Source organism: Podarcis tiliguerta (genome assembly GCF_965153285.1).
Source record: "Podarcis tiliguerta genome assembly, chromosome: 6".
NCBI classification, from domain to species: Eukaryota; Metazoa; Chordata; class Lepidosauria; order Squamata; family Lacertidae; genus Podarcis; species Podarcis tiliguerta.
In genome coordinates, this window is record NC_139539.1 from 35,582,962 (window position 1) to 35,601,676 (window position 18,715).

The 18,715-nt window shown below is 43.8% G+C and overlaps 1 protein-coding gene across 2 annotated transcripts in view; it reads right to left on the reverse strand.

The window, feature by feature from the left end:
* Window positions 1-8,469: 8,469 nt before the first annotated feature.
* The window catches only part of CTTNBP2NL (CTTNBP2 N-terminal like), a 29,130-nt gene continuing 18,884 nt past the window's right edge, over window positions 8,470-18,715 (reverse strand). For both annotated transcript variants that reach the window (XM_083444406.1, XM_083444405.1), the window contains exons 3-5: window positions 14,700-14,930; window positions 13,222-13,329; window positions 8,470-12,015 (exon numbers count right to left, since the gene is read on the reverse strand). In XM_083444406.1, the coding sequence (XP_083300532.1) occupies window positions 10,570-12,015; window positions 13,222-13,329; window positions 14,700-14,930 (1,785 nt within the window). In that variant the 3' untranslated portion in view covers window positions 8,470-10,569. The remainder of the gene's footprint in view (window positions 12,016-13,221; window positions 13,330-14,699; window positions 14,931-18,715) is intronic.

An 18,715-nucleotide genomic window follows, 5' to 3' on the forward strand; every position in this document is an offset into this window, starting at 1 on the left:
TCTGGAGCAAAGAGATTTGCCCAAAGTGAGTCAAGAAACAACTACACATTCCAGGAGGGAAATATTCTTTGTTGATCCTAGATACATACGACGAACTGCATTACAATAAGCACAAACCAGTGAGGTTTTTTTTGCATCCTTTGGGACTGTTAGGGAGGAAGGCAGGGAGCCCAGCAGTAGGGGGAACCCGAGTCATTAACAGGCAGAGCCAACTAATTCTAGTTTTGCCCCCATCCTTCTCGCTACAATAGCAGCACTGAGATTGAGGAGGAGAAAACTGACAGGCAGTGCCACTTCCTGAACTGGTTTTTAAGAAAGAAGGCAGGTAGGTTGGTTGGTGGGGCATCGTCCTTTTTGCCTAAACATTGCTTTCATTGGCCCTTAGTGAAAAGTTTTTACAAAAAGCTGTTATAGAGCTTCACCCAGGCCCATGATCAGACTGTGATGGTGGGAGGATGGCTTTAGCTCTTTCCTCACCACCCTGTTTCCTCACAGAAATTGCCCCTTAAGTTGCTCCCAGCTTCTTGCCATTGGTGCTCCAATCCTGTTCATTCTGTGTGCAGCCTGGTATCTCTCGCTCCTGTGTGCCTGGTGAAGAAGTACACCACATCCGGCCTTATCTCGGGAGCTAGAGATAGCAGGCTGCGCACAGCAACAATTCCAATAGCCATTCTGCATTTGAGAAAGTGCTGTGTTTACCCGGCTGCCTAGGAATAGAGGTATGAAGTCGCCTCTGGCGGGATGGGCTTGCGAAAGATGAACCAGGCTTTTCAAGAGCAGCTCTGTGACGCCAGGAAGCTTGTGTGCTCATCACACAGAGGCCTAAGGAAAAAGTGCCATAACTCCCATTAGCCTGTTTGCATCTCTGCACCGATTTGGGAATGAAATAATAACCTCTTTCTGCCAGGTGGAAAGGAGTAATAAGCATCTGCCTGAACAATGCTGCCCTCTGCTGACCAGCATATGTTCTTAGAGACATTTTCTTTATAAAGAGGATCTTTATCTGGGTATCTTTATAAACAGGATCTGTTAGAACTTCCTTTGAAACAGGATGCCTCTGTGGACCTCTGATCTGAGGTGATTGTGGACACAATATCCTGGCCTTCAGTGATGGAGAAACTCTAGGGCCAGGTATCTGGGGAGATTCTGTTCATGCCTTGGAGATGTGAAAGTCAATTCATGGACAACTGGCCACTACAGTGGCCACACAGATTTTTCCACCTGTTGTGGATTGGGGGAACTCCTTGCTGGGAGACCCCTTTTTAGACAAGGGTTCCTCCTCAAAGAATTATGATAGGCTGCCGCACTTGTCTGTTTAGTGCTTGGGATGTTTCTAGGCCCTACTGCCCCACCTATTGTGCCCAGTAGGTTTTGGTCCCCCCAAAAACTCCAGAGGACACAGAACCTCACCCAAACCTTGTGAAATATCCTTATGAAGTATAACTTAACCATGTGGTCTCAAGCAAACACACACAGAGAAGCTTGCAAATAAAATGAAATAAATTTAACTTTCTTTGTTATATGTTATCTGCTTAAGCAAAGTCTTGGGTTTCAGAGCAGGTACTGAGTTCCTTGCAGAAGAGAGGTTCTAAAAGCGAGCATCTTTGGACATCAGATATTTCCAGAGACTGAGGCTAGAGCCTCACTTATTTATAGGCACCTGAGCCCACCATAAGCTGTTTTCTCCAGGGGCAGAATAAGCTCCATTTCTAATGTCAGTTGTTTGAGTGGCCAGTGATAAATTGACTTAGAGGAAGATTCACCTTTTCAGTATAAGCTGGCCAGTTCCAACCATCTTAGGTATGATTTTAAAAGAGTTTGTTGGAAAACAAAAGATAGGGAGTTATAGCCAGTTAAGGCCCACTGAAACAAATGGTTCTAAGTTGTCATGCCCATTAATTTTAACTCCGAGTACACCTAACACAGGATACAACCCAGGATGTAGATCTGTTGCAGTCTTTCCAAAAGAGTGCCATGGTGACTGGCACTCTAGGTGGCATTGTAGAGCTACATCAGAACATAGGACTTCACCACACCACCAGAAAGAGCTTTCTACTTGTGTTCCTTCGTTCATCCAATTCCTACATTCCCTAGCTACAGAACTAATGCCACAGAATGAACATGTCAGCTTAAGTCAATTTCTAAGGTATCAGTTTGAGGTTCATCTGTGTGTGTTTATGTAGGCACAAACACACTTTTTGACACCAGTTCCCCTTTGTCACAAGTATTAGCCATCACTTTAGTTTGTAGTTTCCCAGCTCTAAACTTTGGGAGTTATTAGCATGTTATTGATGACTGCTCCCAGGCTTTGGTACTCCTTCCCTAGAAAAGCTACACTGACTCCCTCCTTGCCATCCTCCTGCCAGCAGGTGAAGACCTTTCTACTCCAACAGGCTTTTTGGAACTGACTGCTTTTAATGAGAGACCTGGTGCTGTACTGTTTTTATCGAAATCTTGGTATGCTTTATATAGATTTTATATATGTAAATAGATTTCATGTATGTATGTATTTTATGTATGTATGTATCAGAAATGGGAGTGCCTGATCACCTCATCTGTCTCCTGAGAAATCTCTATGTGGGACAAGAAGCTACAGTTAGAACTGGATATGGAACAACTGACTGGTTCAAAATTGGGAAAGGAGTACAGCAAGGCTGTGTATTGTCTCCCTGCCTATTTAACTTATATGCAGAATTCATCATGCAAAAGGCTGGGCTGGATGAATCCCAAGCCGGAATTAAGATTGCCAGAAGAAATATCAACCACCTCAGATAAGCAAATGACACAACCTTGATGGCAGAAAGTGAGGAGGAATTAAAGAACCTTTTAATGAGGGTGAAAGAGGAGAGCGCAAAATATGGTCTGAAGCTCAACATCAAAAAAATGAAGATCATGGCCACTGGGCCCATCACCTCCTGGCATATAGCAGGGGAAGAAATGGAGGCAGTGAGAGATTTTACTTTCTTGGGCTCCATGATCACTACAGATGGTGACAGCAGTCACGAAATTAAAAGACGCCTGCTCCTTGGGAGAAAGGCGATGGCAAACCTAGACAGCATCTTAAAGAGCAGAGACATCACCTTGCCAACAAAGATCCGTATAGTTAAAGCCATGGTTTTCCCAATAGTGATGTATGGAAGTGAGAGCTGGACCATCAAGAAGGCTGATCGCCGAAGAATTGATGCTTTTGTATTATGGTGCTGGAGGAGACTGCACCCATGGACTGCAAGAAGATCAAACACATCCATTCTTAAGGAAATTAGCCCTGAGTGCTCACTGGAAGGACAGATCCTGAAGCTGAGGCTCCAATACTTTGGCAGCCTCATGAGAAGACTCCCTGGAAAAGACCCTGATGTTGGGAAAGATGGCGGGCACAAGGAGAAGGGGACGTCAGAGGACAAGATGGTCGGACAGTGTTCTCGAAGCTACAAACATGAGTCTGACCAAACTGCGGGAGGCAGTGGAAGACAGGAGTGCCTGGCGTGCTCTGGTCCATGGTGTCACGAAGAGTCGGACATGACTAAACGACTAAACAACAACAAGAACAATGTATGTATGTATAGCTTTAAATCTATCAATGTTTAATTGTATTTTAATGATTGGTTTTTCTATGTTTTTATCTGTAAGCTACCTGGAGTCCCTTCAGGGGGCAAAAGGCAGGGTATAAATAAATATGTAACAATAATAATAATAAGTCAATTTACCCCATAGTAAGGCACCAGTAATCTCAAATACAAACCCCAGAAATGGCTAACTTAATTCTCGCTTCCGCTAGTTGCAAGTGATTGCTCTGTTACTTGCTGCCAAGGAAAAATTATTCTCTTCTGGAGCATCCTAAAAGCTGTCAACAGCACACTCAGGTCCCAAAAGCCCCATTCACGCCCCTGCAGTAAGCATGTTGTGACTTGACTATGGGACAGCAAGGCACTCTGAAATGTCTCCTCCCCTCCAAGTGAAGCAAGTGCCAACACTGTTATCAATTATCAACATTTGTTGAAAACCTTTATTTTGTCCCAAGCCTACCCAGATTAGTCAATTTTATTTCTGCAGTTTTTAATTCTTGTCTGTTTCTGTGTTTTAATACTATTTTATGACATACACTATGTTTTATATTCTATTTCTGTACATTACTCGGGTCTTCTCTATATGAAGAATGCTTTATACATTCTGAAATAATATAAAACAAACATTTCAAATAGTCAACTCTTTTTGGCCACTGGCATTTGGTTAGAGGACTGAGCAGTGATCAGTTGGACTCATATAATTGGAAGGGATCCTAAGCAAAATTTGGCCATGTGAGTGAATTGATATGGAAAGGCTGCTCTCTGGTGGATAAGCCATGAAAATGTTTCCAGAGGAAGTTTTCATCAGAAAGCTCATTATTGGCGTCATTCTTCTAGAAGTCATAGCAGGTTTCAATTAATAAACTGGCAGGAGGGTCCACTGTGGCAGAATGTCAACGTATTCAGGGAAAGTGCCTTTCAGCAACCAATATTTCCTTTGGCTGAAGTTTCCAACAGGCAGCTCTGCAGAGCAAGGAACATTCTGTAAGTCTGGTTTAAAGGTTGTAATTTTCACGAAATCATGAGTCACAAATGCTACAGACTGCCAAATACTAGGCCAGTCAGTTTCCTAATCCCTCTGAGAACTTCCTATGACCTAGAGCCACAAGACCCACAGCTTCCAACATTATTTCACCCTCTGCACTCCCCACAAGTTTCTACTCCCTCCTTGATCCAGTGCTAACTCCTCAGCTGTCTCTCTAGCACCCGCCAGATCTGGGCAGATTGAGCTTCTTTCCTTGACTCCCAAGGATCCTATTCCACTCTCATCTTGTAGACTGTATGCTGAGCACCCCTTTCCATAGGAGCCAACTTCTAGGGACCAAGGTCCCTTCAGCCTCCCCACTAAAATATTTAAGGGGGCTGCTGCCCCAGTTGATGGGCATTGCCATTCAAACAGTGTGTGCATGCCATGTCTTGTGATCGATTATGCATGGTGGGTGTAATGGTTCTAGGGGTTGCTCATGCGTAAGCTGGTGCAAACACCTGGCTGGATTGCCTGAGTGAACCTTTTCTGTCCGGACAGCCACTCACCCGTGGCTGTCTCAATCGCTGGCAGAATCCGTCAATGGGCGTTTCTTAAACTTCTTCCAGCAAAGAAGCTCTTTGACGCCTAGTCTCCTTCTACTCTCTCTGCGTGAAAGCCTTCCGTGCAAGGAGGACGTAGGCAGCGGAGGACCTCTACTCTCCCCGCTGGTCCCCAGCAAGGAGTCATGGGACCGCCTCGCCACGTCCCCCATCTGCCCCCCTTCTCCACTGGTGCTACGCTCTCCGGAATCCCTCTGGATTTTGCTCTCTCTCTCCGGCACTGATGGCAGTTCCCTGACATCCACCTCCTCCTCAGGACCCCCACCCCCACCCCTGGCGCGATTTTCCCGTACAACCTCCTCTCTCTCCTTGGTCGAAGATGCGGGGAATCCCCTGAAGGAACTGTCATCATCTTCTGAGGATTCAAAACCAGCCTCCCATCCGCTCGGACTTCTCCCCGCTGGTTGAACCTCCCAGTCTGATCCTTCTCCCTCGGACACCTCACCTCCCTCCTCTTCGGAGGCAGGGAAACCCACAAAGTCCCCTTCATCGTTTAACTGTCCCCCCCCCCCGCATATTTTATTCAAGTTGTCACCCCTGCACCCTTTCCACTAACCTGCTCTCTTCTTCCTCCAACTCAAGCATAAAGAGGACAGGCTAAGCCTCTGTCATACTCCTGGTACAGGTACACAGGAAAAGTCTTCACCTGTTCAGGGGCAAGATGTGGCTCACGACCTGGGCCTGGATACAGAACATACCAACAAAGATGAGGAGATGCAGCTGGACCAAAACTCACCACCGCTGGTCATTGACCATGCTAGGTAGGGGTGATAGGGGTTGGGCTCTAACAATGTATTGTTTGTGGGTGCCAGACTTTCTAACTCCTGGACCCAGCAAGTGTTAAAACATAAGCCAGGCTAGTTTCCTGATGTGGTAACCACTCGGGATGATGGACCATTCAGAAGAACAAAGGAAAGGTATTGGGCCATTAAGAAAGCAAAGGAGAGGGGACTCTGGCACAGCAAATGGGTGAGGGCCTTCCTCCATCTCTCAGCTAAAAGGACAAAACCTGAGTTTTAGAGCAGAGTTTGCTGTGATGTGACCTAGATGGAAAAGCTGCAGGTTGGAAAGGCAGAGAGCGAGCCATGGCTGATTTCTGCTTGAATCCAAAGCTGTGGCTATGTGAAAAGCAAGAACCCTTTTGGGTGTCAATGCTGTGAACCCTTCTATCATAGGCCCCAGTTGTATATATGTGTAAGTAAATAATATATCCCAAAGACAACCACAGTCTCTGCTGTGCCTCATTGCTAAAACCCATTGCTTCTTTGCTTGTTTGGGGAGCTGTAACCTAATTCCTCCAGTGCAGTCAGGCAACTTGTATTTTAGTAAACTTGCGTTTCAACCTGCAAATTTTCTAGCTGCTCAGAATGTGAAATGAATATTTTGAGTGTGTTTATGTCAATTCTATGCCTATGCAGTCTGTATTCATCATAATCAACTTCACTGAATGTCCATGGGTTCTAGAGTTATGAGAGAAGGAAAATAACTTTTCTCTAACCACTTTGTCTATAGAAGTTGAAAAACTTCAATCCAGTTACTGCTTCCTCGCCATTTCTTTAAACTAAAAAGTCCCAAATGCTGTAATCTTTCTCCCATATGTTGGTAGCTCTATGGGGGGGGGGGAAGGACCTACTGAGGTGGAAATTCTACTGAATTAAGAAAAATACCAGTCACCTGGAGAAATAACATTCAAGAGATAAGCCTAAATCCAAGCGTGCCTTTCAATCCCCTCATTTTAATAGTTGCAAGAATATATGTCTGCATACAGAGAAGCATGCATTATTCACAACACAAGGTGGCATAAGAGAATTATTTTTGAACACTCCTGGACTGGAAAATTATGGCTCTCAGAGCTGCAGACAAGTTGCTGCACAAATCAAGACTCTGCTCTAACAATGAAGAGAGTAACTGCAGTAGGAAGTAACCTCTGCTAATTTTATCTTCCCAACAACCCTCTGATGTAAGTTTGGACGAGTTACATATTCTCAGCCAGTTATCCAGTGAGTTTCAAGACCAAATAGGGATTTGAACACAGGTTCTCCAAGTCTGACACTCTAACCACATCATCCCATGGTCATAGTGCAAGAAGTCTAAGAAAGAGTCAGAAGACTGGAATTTTCCTAGTCATAAATATATTTTTAACTTGTCCCATCCTCCAGTAAATTAGTTCAAAGTCTCAGACTCTGACTTCCGGGACAGTGCAGACACTGTTTTCTTCTTAGTGTAAGGAAAGAAGACTTTGGACAAAACTCCCCCTCCCCCTTTCTCTTGAGTAATTGTCTGTGAAGAAAAAAAATCCTGTATGTGAGCTGCAAGAGACAAAACAAAATAAAGCAGCAGCATAGAGATGCTCTGTCGGCAATCGTCTCTTTGCTTCTATTCCCGTAGTTTCAAAGCAGGTTGCAGAGTTGCTCTAAGGCTCCTAGGAGTCATAGCTCTAGAAAATGGGCTGGGTTAAGTAGACTGCCATAGGTGAGATTAATACCTTCATAGATTTGAGCGCTGGATGGTAGAAAGTGGTGGGTGGAACCTTAACAGGGTTTTGATGTTGTACGGATTGCTTTGCAACATTCCAGACCAGGGAGAGGACTTTGCCTTATGCAAAGTCTGACTCCACCCCCAGAAGTGGAAAAAGAATCAGGTTATATGCAGAAGTGTGATCAAATAGGTGGAAATGAGCTGACCAAGTGCTCATATCCTCTGTCAAATGCTGGCACCTAAGCACAAAAAGTTCTGTACAGAAATTTGTGTCATTGGTTGCAATCTCAGATGTACCTAAACTGCAGATAATCTTTAAGGTATGCACCTAATGCACCCTCTTACAAATGCATACATATTTCCCAAGGGTGCTGGCTCACTGCTGCATGATGCAAGACTGAGGAATCAGAAGGTGCAGCGGAAATGAAGAGGTGTGGTTCCCTACCCAAAAGCTGGCTGGAGAGGTGCCATCACATCATAATGTTATGTTGCATGGCAATGGTTGGCATGGATGTTGTATAGAAGAACTCTGAAGAGTAAAGACTAAACTGCCCAGAAGCTAAGGACAAAAGTGGTGTCAAATACTGGCAGCATTCCTACCAAGTAGTAGGGAGTTTCTTATTTTTGTTTTAAAAGCTTTGCCCCTGCTATTGCCAGCTACTGGAAGCATTAGCACATTTTTATATATGTGTTTCAGACATACTAACAGCTAACAAAATGCCTACAAATTGCTAGCAAATGCTTCATGGCTATCCAGTTAAAAACATTTCATGATACAAGCAGCCCAACCTACTTCTCAAACATTTTCTTGCACAATATTCACATAATAAAAATATAACCCTTTGTTGATAGTGTGAACGTTTGAGGTGTTTAATGCTGCCAGTTATAAAAATGGTAAAAAGACTGTGCTTCATACATTTGACTTTACAAATATACCAGTGTTAATGATAATACTAGATTATGCAGTTTTGACTTCATTAAAATATATTATCATCATTATTATCCAGGAACTTCTCCAGCGATACAGGATTCTGAGAAGAATAAACATGTTGTTTTTTTCCTGCATACACTCAGGTCTATAGAAAACCTACAATACTAACACTAGATGTCTTACTGGATTAGCTGGGAACATTTTAATAGTTGTGTTTAGCTTAATCTCTGAAGACAGACTACTGGCAAAAATATAAATCTCCTCTTGCCTTCTCCCTTCCCACCATCCACTGTAGACTACAATACTCTGTGCATTTTCCTAATAATATTATTATCTATAAATCTCTATCATATCAAGATACAAGTTAGTCTAATTCCAAGGAAAGATTTTAGGGGCTGCTACAATACCCTTAATAGTTCATGATTCACAGAGATACCAATAAGAAACCATTCACCCAGTATGCAGCTGCACAGACCATATTCAGAAACTTGCACTGCACAAATGAACTGTTTGTGTGCTATCCTAGTTGTCTATAAGACATTCTGGAGTACTGTTAGTGTAGGGGCAGCCAACTGAAATTACGGTACTCTGATCAAAATTTAAGAGGTATATAGTCAAGTGGTATGGCCTCCTAGTCTCAGAAATATCAGTCACTTTGCTAAAATACTTCAATATAGCTTAGAAATAAAGTTTAGAGTAGGAGATAGTGGAGTCTTGAAGCAGCATCAAGACCTCGTGTCCGGTGCAGGAGAAGACAACCTCCCCACCAGGGAGGGACCTTTGCAGAGGTCCAGATGTCAGTGTGACCAGAGCAGCTGGTGGGCTGAGTAAGAACTGCAAGTCACCAGCACCACACAATGTTTCTGGCTCCCTGAGGATCTTGAAAGAAAAAGAAATAGTTTGTGTAGATGACGGAGAAATTTCCTTTTCTCCTTGCAGCACACACAACTTTTGAAAATGCTATACTCTTCCCAGGGAGGGATGGCTTTTGCAAGCATCATTAATTTCCATGGGTTTACTTTGAGAAAAACTTAGCTGGATACAACCCAACGTTATTGCTTTGAATCATCTAGCACGGATCCCTATCTTTCCAGTGCTAAAACATACATAGAACTGACTAACCACTTCTCATTTCAAGTAATGTTAAGATCATTATCACAGAAGATTCTGCTCTCAGAGGTTCTACATACAAAACAGCAAAATATGTGAAAAATATTTTAAAAAAACTAGTGGAACACTTCCAGATTTAATCTCACCTATTTTCTCTCTCTACATATAAAAAGAAATGAGTACTTGACTGGGGGAAAATGGCACCCTGATTGCTTAAAGCCCCCCTCCCCTTTTATTTTGTGTTTACATGGTCACATAGAAAAAGCTCAGGATGTACAAAGCTCCCTATTAAGGCCAAATGTGCCTGACAATGCAGCGACATTAACTGACTTGATTCCTAAGAGGGAACCAATTGGCCGGCCTCTGGAACATTTCATTTCTGCTGATAACAGAACTACTGGAAAGGATTAAGGACAGTGGTTATTTCAACATTCATGATTCAGAGAGGAATCTGTGCTTGCTTCAATTGGACAATCACTTCTGGTTTTGCAGAGAAACACATGCATGGCTGCAGTGCAGCTTAAGCTCAGGCACTTCTTAGGAAATGTCTGTCTGGAATGGAAGTTTGCATGGAGTGTATTTTGCTGCATAATTTAAAAGCAACTGCTTCATTGTCATAGTCCACTGGTCAGCTCCCAGCACAGGAAATCAACTGCTTCTCTGTTCGTTTGATGTGCCTGCTGCCATTAAGACACCTTGAAGATCTAGTGTTTAAAGGTTTGTACACAAGTTGTGTTATTTTCTATATACTATAAATCAAAAGGAAAAGTACACAAAACGTGCTATACAAATAGATATTGTTACTAGCCAAATAATAAATAACGTAAAGTGGATAAGACAGTGTAGCAGCTGTTTCAGCTCCAGGAATGGCAAACACTTGGAATGCAACACTTTTGGAAGCTAGCTACTGGTTGGCAATAAGAGCTCAATTTCTTTCCCATTGGCTACAACAGGATTGCTTGAGCAGTTACTTGCCAAGTCCATAGGAGAACTTAGAGAAGATGCCTGAGAGGAGGTTTTAGTTGGTGGAGTGGGACTGGCTGGAGAAGGAGTCAGTCCAGGTTTCTTGGGAGGAATTGGTGGAGGGTTCCCTCTTTCTCCTCTGGGTATGGTCGGTGATTTAATTCCAGGTGACAGTGGACTCAATGGGCCAGAGACCTTGCCTGGGCCACACTCACTTTTGGGGCTCAGGGGAGTGGCCAGGCTTCGGTAGTCTGTGCCAAAGGGGGAGCTGTTGGGAGAAACTGGCTTGATGGGACCCTGCTGGCTGGTGAACCTGGAGAGAACCTGAGTGACTGTATTACGGGCAATCTGCTTTGCGGCAGAATTATCCACCAGGGTGGGTGACAGATCCCTAGATGGAGGACTTTGGAGACCGCTTGGCTGGTGATCTTGATCAGATTGGGATTGGAATTTGTGACGTGCCGCATGGAAGCGCTGGTTGATCCCCACTTGGTACGAAGATTGGTAGCTGGGGCTGCTGACTGATGCTCCAACCAAACGTTTAGTCATCACTGGGGAGGAGCATGGGGAGGGTGTCAGAGATGAAGAAGCTGTGTTGCTCGGAGAAAAGAATATCCCACTGGAAGGGACTGGTGGGGTTGAAGGCGAAAGGGAAACTGTTCTCGCTGGGGAGCTGCTAATTTCTGTGGCCCTCTCAGCTGTTGGTCCAATCGGCTCATCCTTGGGCAGAGCTGGCTCCATACTTGCTTGTACATGAGCATCACAGTGCCCATTTGCCTTGGTATAAGAGTGGGAAGCAGTGGCAGAGATAGGTGATAATATAGGTGCCCGTCGAATAGTACTTCCCTGGCTGAGGCTTTCTGTCCAGGGGCTTTCTGTCTGGCAAGTGACTGACCTACTTGAGCCCTCTGTGGCAGTTGCTGTGGATACCTTTGAGACCTTTGGTGGCGTGTGCTCTACTTTGCCTCTCCCAGTTTTATATGAGGCCTCTAATTCTTTTAGAGTTGTCTTCAGATTCTCTACTTCTTCCTTCAGGGCCTTGGTGCGATTCTCTTCCCGATCCAGCTTGGCCCTCAGCTGCTCCCGTTCAGTGTCAAACTCGGACAGCTGCTTCTCCACTCGCGCCTCCATTTGCAAGCCTCTCTTCTTCTGGGCTGCTAGCTCTCCCTCCAAGTGGCTTACTTTGCTTCTTTCCTCAGCTAGCTTCAGCCTCAGCTCCCCAAGCTTCTGTCCTTCCTCTGCGGCTTTGGCTGTGGCTTTCTTGCACTCCAACACAAGCATGGCAGAAAGCTGCTGCTGGCGATCATGCTCCTCCTCCAACTGGCCCAATAGCTTCTTCTGCTCTTTCTCAAACTTCTTTGCCTGCGACTTCTCAAATTCCAGCTATAGAAAGGAAGGTAAAGAAGCTCAGAGGGGGGAAGTAAGTAAAAAATAGTTTTGTGCACACTCCGTACACACAAAGGTTCCCAAAGGCAATCATATCAGTTAGTGAGTGGATGGATATAAGGATCACTGTAGATAAAAATTAAGTTTCATGAGCAGTCTGCACTCCCAGCTCAATGTGTGCACAGAAAATGACCAGATTAAGGAGTACAAACATCAACCATAAGATGTAAAGTCAACATAATGTAGATTAGGGGTGGGGACCTTTTATTCCACCCCCCCAACTGATAAAAGGGACACAGGTGGCGCTGTGGGTTAAACCACAGAGCCTAGGACTTGCCGATCGGAAGGTCGGCGGTTTGAATCCCAGCAACGGGGTGAGCTCCCGTTGCTTGGTCCCTGCTCCTGCTAACCTAGCAGTTCAAAAGCACGTCAAAGTGCAAGTAGATAAATAGGTACCGCTCCGGCAGGAAGGTAAATGGTGTTTCCGTGTGCTGCTTTGGTTCGCCAGAAGCAGCTTAGTCATGCTGGCCACATGACCTGGAAGCTGTACGCTGGCTCCCTCGGTGAATAAAGCAAGATGAGCACCACAACCCCAGAGTCGGCCATGACTGGACCTAATGGTCAGGGGTCCCTTTACCTTTACTTACCAACTGATAGCCACATTCCCTCAGCCATAATCATGGCAAGGGTCTCATACCTATGGTGTGCAAGTATGGAGCAAAAAAATAAATGAATTGTGGTTACCCACATGTTCTCTCCCATCCATTCCCCAACCCTTACACACACCAGTTCCATTGTGCATCTACTATTTGCCTTGTGTGGGTGAGGAAACTAGTGGCATGGCAATGGAAGAAAGTCCCAGTGCCAAACTGCAGGCATGGGGTTCCCACTGCAGTCCCATTTAGAGTCTCCCTGCTGCGACTTGCAATGTGCATTGGAAATAAACCTCTTCTTAGAGACATGATTTCCTTTTATGCTCAAATGTTATTACATCTCTTGCTTCTGCAGGCTACTTTCACACACTGGACAAAAATCTCACTCTAGTAAGTCTAGTCTCTCCCTGGCGGTGGAGAATGAAGCTCTCAAATACACAAATACCAATGCTAGCCATCAGTTTCCCCACCCATATAAGGCATGTTTTCTGTGCTAAGCAGCAATTAATCATTCCCCTCCAAGAGCTGACTAACTAGTGAGAAGGCATACCTGTTGTGCGAGCCGCTCTCGTTCCTTTTCCAGCATGTATGTGACATCATCTCCTTCAGCAGTATCTTGGGCATGCCGCCGCCTCTCTTCCTCAAGATCCAAGATTACCTTTCAGACCAGAAGAAGAACACCATCAATCACCTTTAAATACAGCAACAATTACAAATGTATCCAGATGTACAGGCCAGGCCCCTTTCTGCCTAAAGCAACATTTCAAGCAAAACACACAAAAATACAGTCATACAGAATCTTTGACCTTTACCTAGTAGCATAAGGCTTCTGAACAACGCTAAAGTGTCACTTCATGGTAGAACAGAGAAGGAACAGGAAAACAAACAAATTCAGATGCTAATTCTTCACAGGTACAGAAAATACTTCATGACCAGGTGGAATTGAGTCTGAGAGAGTGAGAGCAAGTTCTCAGTAGAACCAAGAGGAGCCAAACAGCATCAGCGGAGTGCTCCATGTTGTCTCATGTCTCTGGCAGCTGTAACTAGACCCAACTGCTGCCAATATTGTTCTTCCAGTAACTGGAGAGGACTCAATTTTTCTTTTCCCATTTTTCAGCACAACAGGCATTTCTGCATGCAAGTTTATGGGTCTTCCTCAACTAGAAATTAGACCATGGCAAAAGAGATAAAATGTGTAAGCTTCTGCTTCTCCCAAGCCCCCATGCTTGCCCTGGAGTTTATGAAACTGTGTAACTGGTGTAAATCAAATCAATTTGGACAACTCTTTTTATAGGATTGGGACAGATATATTAACATACAATAGGGCATGCTAGTCTACAACTCAAGACCATTTGGAGAGGAAGGAAAAGATTGATCTGCATCTTTCTAAATTATGAACTTGGGGAAATGACCAAAATGCAGGGCAATAACTGACCAAAAGAGGTTCTAGTTTGTTAATGTTCTAAAAGGAAGTGGTTGCTTCCTTTCAGAATTGTCAGCAGCTGTTTTTCTAGGATATTTGTAATTATTGGGAAAGCACATATCTGCAGATTTAAAGCTGCCTATGATCAAACTGCAACCAGAGATTGATAATTATCATCTTATGGGGGCAGAAACTTTAAGGTCAAAGCGCTAAAATGGGTTAACTGAACATCTAGCACAACAGGGAAAGGAGAAGCTGGATGATAACAAGACTTTGGTCAGTTCTGAAAAGTTTTCTACATTCCAATAGCAGCATCAATTAAAAACAAAAACAAAACAGCAATGTATTTGTGCTTTACTAATTGAAGTGTGCTTGTTGGGAGCTTCATAAAAAGAATGTTAGCACTGCAATGCTATTTTAATCAGCTAAACTACAAGGCTGAGACTGGGAAATGTGCAAAACCATGCATGTCACACACTGAAAGTGTCACATCAAGAGGGAGAAAATGTGGTTCAACATGTAGTGTTAAACTGCTCTGCAATACCAAATGCTAAGCAGGAAGAATTTTATTCCTTTGATCAAAGTACAAAGGTCTTGGAACCCACCTTTCTGTGTCTGCTCTCTGCTGCAGCTAGTTGGAACAACATTTTTTCTTGCATATTCTTGCAATGCTTCATCACTACCTTCAGGATGGACAAGGGATTGGTACAAACAGGCTGCTTATCATCACGATTCTCTTCATTCAGTGCTTCAAAATCTCTCTGAAGAGCTGTAAATGGATTATTAATGTAGTATTGTCCATAGCGCTCTTCAATGAAAGTATCTCTGCGCCGGGCCTGAAACATATGATTAAGTTTTTAATGTTATTAGCTACCAGAGGGGGAAAATAGAAATAAAATTCAAGATAAAATCCTGTCACCTCATGGAAACAGGAGTCATGAAATACTGGACAGGCAGGAGTGCAAAAACCAGCACAACTGGCTGGTTGTGAGTGGAATGAGTGACTGTGAAGGACCTGGGAGGGGGGAAAACAGCATGAGAGCTACTTATTATAGCACTGCCTTACTACTGTACAACAACAACTTACAACAACAAGAGAACCTGAGAAATGGGAGGTTCCTTCCATTGAGATTGATGGAATGGGGCTGAAGAGAGGAGGATACCAAGCGAAGGAAGTGAGAAGGCAAGAAAACAGCCTTGAAAGAAGCAGGGGCCATGGAAAGGCTGTAGCTCAGTGGTAGAACATCTGCTCTGCATGTGGAAGGTGTCTGGTTCAATCTCTGGTATCTTCCAATAGGGCTGGGAGAAAATTCCATCTGAAATCCTGGAGATCCAATGTGCCTGATTTGGGCAGCTTCCTATGAGCTATGAAGGGTAGTGTTGCAGTAAACAAAGAAAGCATGGGGGTTCTCTTCCTGAGCCACTTCAGAAGAGGAAGGGAAGAAGCTGAGGTCAGCACTTGCCTACCCAACAGCCTCTCTTTATGGCAATAAACTACCTGTTAGTGTGGTGATAAATTAATCTAATGGGGTGCATGCTTCTCTATACGGAACCTATACGGAACTTAAGAGGCATGGGGATTTAATGTTAAGATTAAGTAGTGGGTTGTTTTTAAAGCACTGCTTACTGAGTAATCTTTAGGGTGGCTTCGTACTTCTGACATAGACCACAATGGATAAGGATGCATGGGGGTTAATGCAATATGCTATGTGGCATTGGAATTAATATCTTATTACAAGATATTACAAGAGCAGAAACTGACGACTATCCTTTCCTCTCACCATGATCTCGACCATCATTAACTACAGCCATCCATTTACATCCTCACTTTTCCCTGCAGGAAACCATTTGCAGGAAAAGGAAGCCCAGTTTCAAAATGCAGAGGTCTGTGGTATTTTAATTAGTGCCAAAAAAGAAATTCCCAAGATCAACACAAAAGGAACCCTTTGAACTAAAGAACCAAAGTACATGCACAGCCCCATGACCCCTTTGTGTTTGCTTATGGTGGCTGATGAATACATCAAGGTCAGGCAGTTGCTGGTTATACAGCTGCTTCCTTTTCCATTGTTGCCAACACTGGCCTACAGATTACAAATACACTCACTTGGATCTATTACAAAAAAAAAAAGTACAACATAGTAAAGCAGATTGGATAATTTGTCAGGATTCCGGGATTTGGTTCAGAAAAGTATTAAGTTTCCTTTGTGAATAGAGTTCAAACAACTTGACAAACAGGCTAGGGAGGAGGTTTCTTCTTCACTCTTTATTCGCAAACACTCTAGACTGGCAGGGGTAGGGAGCTAAAGGGCAGAGCAGCTGGGTTTGAGCACTTTGAGCTTAGTGTAGGGAACAAGGGGGAGAGAAGAGGAAACAGCTTTGTGCACAAGTGCACAGAACCACCACCTCACCACCACCCCACTTCTCCATGTTCCTAAGTATTGGAACATTTGTTTTGCATGCAGAAAATCCCTGGTTTAATTCCCTATAACTCCAGGTAGGGCTAAAACCTTGGCTAAAACCCTGGAGAGATACTGCCAATAAGTATAGGCAATATTTCCCTAGGGGGGATGTCCCACTCCTGCTATGTCCCACTCCTGCTATCTGATGACACAAACATAAAGGTAGAGTGTCACTTACACAAACGCTTATTGATGTCAAGGCGTATTTGACAGGTCAACTTTTGCTCTCCCAACTCCAAATACAAGATAATCAGTGGATTGACTTTTACTTCACTTGCAGCTTAACTCAACAATACCATGCTGCTGACATTGTTTCAGCTCAAGGTTGCTCCACACATTCCACTTACTGGCACACGCTTGACATAGGAGCAAGGAACAGTTCCACTTCTAGGATTTTAGCTGTAGTAGATACACAGTGTGGGTCTATAAAGTTCTTGTTAAACAAAGTAACAGTGAAGCAGCCTTCAGTCTTGAGGCTGATGGAAATACTTTGCTTTCAGACTGTTCCGGGAAATTTATTTCAGAATCTCTTTCCTTGTTCAATACCCATAAAAGCTCTCTACACACAAAACAAGTCCCAGTTTACCAGCTGAATCACATGTTCCGAACTACAGACAGCTCTGCTTTCCCACACTGGGATGGGAACACTGATACTCATTCAGAATTACTGAGCACAGAACAACATGGCATTTCATGAATGGCTTTTGTAACCGGAGAGGAAAAATACTCCAGGAAATTCAAGAAGCAGAATGATGCTTGCCTAATCTCAGTCCACACAAATGCTAAATGAAAGAATGGTGTATTTTCAACAAATTTAATTGTTCAGTAAATTTAATACCATTCTGAAGTTTAGACTGATGATCCATCATATATTCATCTTTATGAGGACTGAAGTATGCAGAAGCATTAATCCTACATGGAATCCCTGATTAATTTATACAAAAGCAGCCAAAAAATTAATTCATGTCGCTATTTGTCTTGTGAAAATCTGTTCTTACGAACAGCACAGAACCAATAGCATTTGCTTCCTCCCAGTGCAGCTCACAATGTCATTTTGACCAAGCCTGACCTGTTTTGACTACTGTAAACCTAATGAACAGGGCAAAGCTATTTCTTCAGACAAGAGCAGTTATCCAAGCAACAACAACAACAACAATTTATTTGTACCCCGCCCATCTGGCTGGGTTTCCCCAGCCACTCTGGGCGGCTTCCACAGAAACCAAAAATACACTAAAATATCACACATTAAAAACTTCCCTGAACAGAGCTGCCTTAAGATGTCTTCTGAATGTCAGGTAGTTGTTTATCGCTTTGACATCTGATGGGAGGGCGTTCCACAGGGCGGGCACCACTACTGAGAAGGCGCTCTGCCTGGATCCCTGTAGCAAACTCCTGGGACCTGTGAAAAATCAGACTAACCTGTTCCCAAAACAGATAATTTAAACCCAAGGGTGGACAATGTTTCTGTCTGTCAAAGGATGCATAACCCTGGTGGGCAGAGCCACAGCTGATGCTAAACTCAGAGGCAAAAGTATTCTGACTTAACTAATGTGGAATAAATACTGCCTGGCTTCAATTTTCACCATGACACCATAATCTGCTGACAGTTACTGGTATCATTTTCTACTCCACGTTGAAATGACTGAATTCTTTCCCACATCTTTTCTTCATGGCAAGAAGTTCCATAGCTTGGCTTTCATCAAGCTTAGTACAGACATTTGCTAACTGAAGGCATGGGAGCCTCTTTCACATGCATTTTATAGCATAGGATCTTCACCGCACCCCAACACCAGTTCCTTTAACCCTCCTTTCCTGGCTCTTTTACTGTGACTTTTTCCTCCCATATTAGCTGTCTTCTCTTATCCTCCTTCCTTTCTATTCCCAGTTTTGATGATAATGATGATATTAAATATTAACCTTTTATCTCTCATTCAAACACTTCCCCTGGCCTTTTTCCCTCAGGGGAGGGAAGCCTTCCTTCCCTCCTCTCACCATGAACCTCTCTGCCTCTTGGCCACCTTTACTCAGTATGCAAGGAATCTCTGGTGCAGACATTGGTCCAAGTAAGAGGCCATAGTTTAGCTTGGATAAGCTGTGGCACTGAGACCAGTCTGAAAGGGCACTGGTGGGTCCCAGCTCACTATCTGAGATACACTGGCTGG